Source organism: Tasmannia lanceolata, unplaced genomic scaffold (genome assembly GCF_043159265.1).
Source record: "Tasmannia lanceolata isolate RefF3 unplaced genomic scaffold, GAP_Taslan_0.1 ptg000020l, whole genome shotgun sequence".
NCBI classification, from domain to species: domain Eukaryota; kingdom Viridiplantae; phylum Streptophyta; class Magnoliopsida; order Canellales; family Winteraceae; genus Tasmannia; species Tasmannia lanceolata.
Genome location: NW_027518697.1, coordinates 19,083,548 through 19,090,575, shown reverse-complemented (window position 1 = coordinate 19,090,575; position 7,028 = coordinate 19,083,548). Strand labels below are relative to the sequence as shown.

The window sequence follows — 7,028 nt, the reverse complement described above, 5'->3', positions numbered from 1 at the left end:
AGCCTTACAGGGCCCACTTCTGACGATCTGTCACATGGATTGTTAAAGATCTGGTGGGCCCTAATGTACACATGGGTGAAAACTTGGTGCTGGGTAACAGTGTTGGACCCTAAAAGAACAAGAGAAATAAAAGGCAAATCCATCAGATGATCCTAACCATCTGATTGCAATTTACATTCGTTGTGCAAAATGCCCATCGATTGTACGGTTTGGATCATCAAACCGAGTGACGATTTGTATTATGACATGATAGGGCCCACCTTAAGGATGATACAAAGCAGCCACGTGTAAGGCGGTGTTGAAAGATGAAGCCAACTAGGCTCATCACAAGGTAGGGAAGCGAGCTCTCTAAACGACATATTATTCTTGAGATTTGCCCCAAATGTTCACCCTCTTCTAGGATGAATTCACCCCGCACCATAGGATGATCCAAACCGTCAATTTAATGGGCCACAATGTAAATAGGTTGTGCCCCATAAATCATTTCCATAGGATGATCCCAACCGTCTGATCTATAAACGTTTGATTATGGAGTTTCTTTAGAGATCAGAGGGTTAGGATCATCCTATGGAAATGATTTTTGGGGCACAACCTAATTACATTTTTGGCCTGTCAAATGGACGGTTTGGATCATCCTATTGTGTGGGCTGTAAAGTCCATTTTGAAAAATACGGGGTGAATTCATCCTAGAGGGGGGGTGAATTTATCACTTATTTTGAATGATTAATTCAATTTAAAAACAAAGCCCCATTTTGTCCAAAACTTTATTTTAAAAAAAAATGATCAATTCAAATACAATCCCAAAACGGCTAGTTCTAAAATCGGTGATGTCTCGGTAAATCCAGACGCTCTAACGGTCATATGACCGTTTGGATCCCAAATTCAAATCTCCTAAAACCCTACAGTCCCCCCTTAAATAAGGCCTCTCGTTTATGTTTTATTTCACTCGTTCCTACATCCGTTCTAAGCATTCCATCCCCATTTTTCTTCAACCGATTTTCACCCTTTTCCCATCTTTGAGACTCTTTTTCGCTCCAAAGAAATGGAAACCCCATCATCATCAACAAGAAGGGTAACAAGATCTCAAGCCTCTGTATTGAACAAAAACATACCCATATCAAGTGAGTAAAAACATTCAAAAGTTTCTCATAGATTTTCTCTTTTTATTCCCCCTTCTTATTCTGACCAAATCTTTTTAATTTCAGGAAACAAAGACGAAACAGAAAGGGTTCTTTCAAGATCAAGAAGAGCAAAACCCCTTCTTGATATCACGAATGATTCTCCTATCGTGGGTCTTGCGATGGGTAGTGCCAAAACCCCTTCATCTTTGGCTAAAAACAAAGACCAAGCCAAACGAACGCCTGGATCGGGTGAAGCTCTACTTCGCGGGCAGGTTAAAACCTTATTACAGAAGGTGGAGGAAGGAATAGAGCTCCCAAAGCTCTCTTTTGAACAACGTCCTTATCCTATTTTTCATGGGCTTTTGAATTCTCCGGCCCTTCTCGCTCCAACCCCGGCTAATACTCCCCTTAATACTGTTCTTTCGAATGATGATGGATTGCCGATTGTGTTGCCGGTGGAGGAAGAAGATAGTTCCAAGATTACACAGGTATGGTTCTAGAAAGTTTGATATAATCTTGTTTCGATCGTCTGTTTTCTTGATTGTCTTTTTTATTCTGATAATGTTCTGATATTGGCACTACCATGTTTTGATAACTGAACTAAATCATCTTGTCTTTTATTGTCTAAACAGTTGTAGAAGATTGTTATAGTTCCCAATAAAACCCTCAAGACACTAACTCAAAAAAGAATAGACAATCTGAGTCTGTGCAATTGTCAAAACATGATAATGCCAATATCAGTCACCTTCTGAGAAAAATTCACTATAATTTTGCTGCAATTGGGTTGTCTGTTTTCTTGATTATCTTTCGATTCTCATAAGGCTACTGGCACTACCATGTTTTGATAATTGTACCTAATCATCTTGTCTTTTATTATTTAAACAGTTGTAAAAGGTTATTACAATTCCCAAAGGGGAATTTTTATATGGTGCCTGACCGTCAAGTACCGTCAAAACCGTACCCCCCTTGATATTTGATCCAACAGCTACCCACTTTTTAAGAGGCTGCTGTTGGATCAAATATCAAGGGTGGTACTTTTGAAGTACCACCTTCACGGGACTTGACGGTCGGGCATCATATAATTTCTCCCCAAAAGGCCCTCAAGATACCAATTATAATAGAAAAGACAAGCTGAGTTTGTGTGCAATTACCAAAACATGGTACCAATATCAGTAGCCTTCTCATAAAAATCACTATAATTTTGCTGCAATTGGGTTGCCAGTTTATTTTCTTTATCTGAGTTTTGGTATTATTTCTATTGCTTTAGGTGATGGATGCGCAAAAACAAGAAGCTCTCGATTCTCGCGAGAGCCTGATCACGAGGGCCTTACTGTTTGATTCCCCTGGAAAATCAGATGGAAAATCAGATATCTCTGATTCCTCTGCTAGTATTTCTTCTGTTCTAACATATGAAGGGAGTTGTTGCAAAGAGAAATCGCTCTATGAAGATGATGATCCTTCTGTTTGGTCTATTCAGGCCAATACAAGTTCACAAGAAGAAGAAGAAGACCGCGAAGAAGAGGAAGGGAAAGTAGAAGTACAGGAAGATTATGAAGAAGGGGAAGGGGAGGATGGAGATACGATGAAAGAATTGTGTGAAGGACTGAGAAATATATGTGTTGAGGATAAGAGAGGAATGGATGAGTTTGTGGGAAGGCACACGCGCTTTATCTACAACAGTGAGGATGAGATTGAGGGTGAGGAGGAGGTTGGAGGGGATTCGGTTTCGACTGGCATCTTACGTTTGAAGGGCTTGCCTGTACCGGAAGGGAAGCATCTAAGATTTCCTGAGGAAGAAGATGATTGATATTCTGTGGAGAGAAGCAGCTTTCTAGGGGAAGAAGTTGACTGGATTGTTGTGTCTTTCTTGACACAATTTTCTGATTTTTCATTACATGTTTTTTTACGCATTTTGATCGTCAAAACAAATGAATCTGATTTTGATTTGCAATACATTTTGCATACATCAAAAACTGTGAATGCCATTTCATGAGATTATGTTACGAGCCTAATTGGTCGTAACACAAACAAAAACAAAACGTAAAAGAGTGAGGTGAGGTTGATTCGAGACAACCGGGCCCCCCCTAGTGGTTCAAATCGAGAGGGACCATGACTCTCTTGCAAAGTTTCCTTTGCTGTAGAATTCTTTTCTTCGTCTATTTCATTCAAGCAAAAGAACTTTAAATACATGCACAAAGAGTGTGCAACAGCCAACAGCCCACTAACCCACAAACTTTACCCACTAACATAAAAACTAACACCCCACCCAAAAACTTTACCCCCACTAACATAAAAACTAACACCCCACCCACAAACTTTACCCACTAACATAAAAACTAACACCCCATGACTCAAAACCACATTACCCATTGAGACAACCGGGCCACTCCTAGTGGTTCAAATCGAGAGGAACCATGACTCCTCCTACAAAGTTTCCTTTGCTGTAGAATTCTTTTCTTCCTCCATTTCATTCAAGTAAAAGAACTTAAATACATGCACAAAGAGTGTGCAACACCCAACAGCCCACTAACCCACAAACTTTACCCACTAACCTAACACCCCCACCCACAAACTTTAGCCCACTAACATAAAAACTAACACCCCACCCACAAACTTTACCCACTAACATAAAAACTAACACCCCATGACTCAACCCACTGAGACAACCGAGAGCCCCTCCTAGTGGTTCAAATCGAGAGGAACCATGACTCTCCTACAAAATTTCCTTTGCTGTAGAATTCTTTTCTTCCTCCATTTCATTCAAGTAAAAGAACTTAAATACATGCACAAAGAGTGTGCAACAGCCAACAGCCCACTAACCCACAAACTTTACCCACTAACATAAAAACTAACACCCCACCCACAAACTTTACCCACGAACATAAAAACTAACACCCCATGACTCAAAACTACATTACCCACTGACCTAAAATGCAAATCCCTACAATAACTACCTTGCAACTCCTCCCATACACCATAACTTATACGCATCATTCCTTCCCCCTTACAATCGACCTTGTCCTCAAGGTCGAATTAATAAATAAAATACTTTAACCCCCCGGGGTCCCAAATTGTAATGACCACGATCTTTTGAACTCCACTTTCAAAATCCACTGCAGTTAAACTCAAAAAGAAATATGAACTTTCATGACACCGCATGAAAATAATGAAATGATCGAATGACTGGAAAAAGTCGTCAAGATTCTTTGGCAGAGCATTCAACTATACTATCTTTGTCACCATCAAATCGCATGACTCAAAACCACTGACCTAAAATGCAAATCCCTACAATAACTACCTTACAACTCCTTCGATACACCATAGCTTATACGTATCATTCCTTCCCCCTTACAATCGACCTTGTCCTCAAGGTCGAATTAATAAATAAAATACTTTAACACCCCGGGGTCCCAAATTGTAATGGCCACGATCTTTTGAAACTCCACTTTCAAAATCCACTGCAGTTAAACTAAAAAAGAAATATGAACTTTCATGACACCGAATCAAAATAATTAAATGATCGAATGGCTGGAAAAAGTCGTCAAGATTCTTTGGCAGAGCATTCAACCAAACTATCTTTGTCGCCATCAAATCTCGAACTTTTCTGGACACGAACTTTCTCAAGTTTCAACTTTTGATCTTTTCGCACTTCCTTAATCGCTTTACTGATTTCTTCCAGGCCCTTCGCAAATCGTTGTCATCCTTCCATCATTTTCAAAACTAATGCTTTAATTTCCAGTAAATCTTCACATATCGATTCCTAGAAATTTGAAGGCGCAACCATGGCGCAAGATCGCCGGCTTTGATGTTAGAGGAATTAGGTCAAGCAAGAGGTTGCTTACACCCAAGGTATCTAATTTGGAATGCCAAGTTTGTTGCCTCCAGCCCCTATATATAGAGATACACTAGGGTTTTAATAGGTTAATGGGCTCTAGCCCAAATAGGCCCACTACATCGGTCCATTATCTTATTGGGCTTATATTAGAACATAATTGGGTTATATTATATACCCAACAATCTCCTCCTATGTTTTACATATAGCACAATCCAATAGATAGTTAATGTGATGTCCAAACAAAATTATTGAATCATCCATATCACCATATCAAGAAAGATCTGTAATCCAACTGAAAACAAAAATACTTTAAAGAATAACCAAGAGTTTTAGATACAATCTAAACTCAACCAAAAGGTAGTTTTACATATAAGTGAACCCCACTAAGCTTAGATGAATTCATTCATAGGGTATGATTCTCATCGAGACTCTGCAATATCCCTCCCTTCTCGAATAAGATCATAAGGAAAGGAAGGAAATTCCGATCCAAATTTGGCCAAAATCCGGCGAGAGTTCGATCGGAGAAGAAGAAAGAAAGGAGTTAAGGTTTAAGCTATGAAAATATAGTAGATCTAACGTTTTAGGACATGGATCTAGGGTTTTAGATAGTAGATCTAAGGTTTTAGGACATGGATTTATGGTTTTAGACTAAAAAGAACAGTAGATCTAAAGGTTTTAAGGAAACAAGAGAGGGAAATCTAGGGTTTCAAATGAAAGGAAAGATGATGGATGACGATGATTGTGATGGCATTAGTGTCAGATTCCGAAGGAAATCCAGCGAGGTGGCCGGAGAAGAAGGCCGGAGAAGCCGAGGAATGATCGGAAAAAAAAAATTAGAGCAAGATTTTGGGGATTTCTCTCTCGGCTTTTTCTTTTTCTTTTTCTATTTTTTTTTTTTTTGAAATGAGACTTAAATCAGTATTTATACGTAATTTTGAGTGCTGATATCGGCACTACGAAAAATGATTAGCGCACGGTTGCGCAAAAAGTTGATGAAGCGTGCGGACAGATCGTGTCCTATTCGGACCTTGGTCGGCCTCCTCCAGGATAATTCACCCCACTCTTCTGATTATACTGCGACACTTCTTTGGTTCGTTCGCTAGGCAAACGCGCTCGGATTTCAACGAAATTTTGCGGGGAGCTAGATGGGACCTTAACCTAGCTTAGGGTGAAGTTTGGGACCCTAATTCAATCATTTGATGGGGTTTTACACAAAATTGGAAGGTTTTAAGGCGCGGTCAAAATGGGGTGTCTACAGATATCTTGTCCTTAATTTTTTATGTGATTCTCCTTTTTTAGGGAGCCTTGTACGGGAGGGAAGGTGAAAATTTTCCCCATGGTTTTTCCCCATGGGTCCTATAAAATCTATCCAAATTAAAACTATATTGTACTTAATCACACAACTAACAGTTTTTCAGTGATTACAGTGGAAAACTTCCATGTGATTTTCTCAATATTTCAGTGATTTTCTCAATACTAGTTGGAGCCTTTATTCACCAAGAGTAGATGTAATAGAAAAACATATTTAAATGATAATTGTGGAAGTATGTGATCAGTCATCATGATCATGATCATGATCATGGTTGATTTGGGGGGTGGATCTAACTCTGCCCCTCTCTGCTACATGTTCAAAGAACAATTCCATCCATAGGGTATTTTTCCATCTTTTCTCACAACAATTTGCCAAAAAATAATAATAAAACTCATGGAGACACAATCCACACATAATCTGATCCGTATATATTATGGTGTATGGGAGGAGTTGCAAGGTAGTTATCGTAGGGATTTGCATTTTAGGTTAGTGGATATGTGGTTTTGAGTAACGGGTGTTAGTTTTTATGATGTGTCATGTTAGTGGGTAAAGTTTGTGGGTTAGTGGGGCTGTTGATGTGGCACACTCTTTGTGCATGTAATTAAGTTCTTTTACTTGAATGAAATGGAGGAAGAAAAGAATTCTACAGCAAAGGAAACTTTGTAGGAGAGTCATGGTTCCTCTCGATTTGAACCACTAGGAGGTCCGGTTGCATCGAATTAGCCTCTCTCCCCCTCTTTAATGTTTTCTTTTTTGTTTA

The 7,028-nt window shown here is 39.3% G+C and overlaps 1 protein-coding gene across 1 annotated transcript; it reads left to right on the top strand.

Annotated features, from left to right (window-relative positions):
- Nucleotides 1–932: 932 nt before the first annotated feature.
- LOC143854650 (uncharacterized) lies at nucleotides 933–3,074 on the top strand. The gene is made up of 3 exons (XM_077364710.1): nucleotides 933–1,121; nucleotides 1,206–1,609; nucleotides 2,389–3,074. The coding sequence occupies exons 1-3, from the start codon at nucleotides 1,043–1,045 to the stop codon at nucleotides 2,926–2,928; spliced, it is 1,023 nt and encodes a 340-aa protein (XP_077220825.1). The 5' UTR covers nucleotides 933–1,042; the 3' UTR covers nucleotides 2,929–3,074.
- The last annotated feature ends 3,954 nt before the right edge of the window (nucleotides 3,075–7,028 follow it).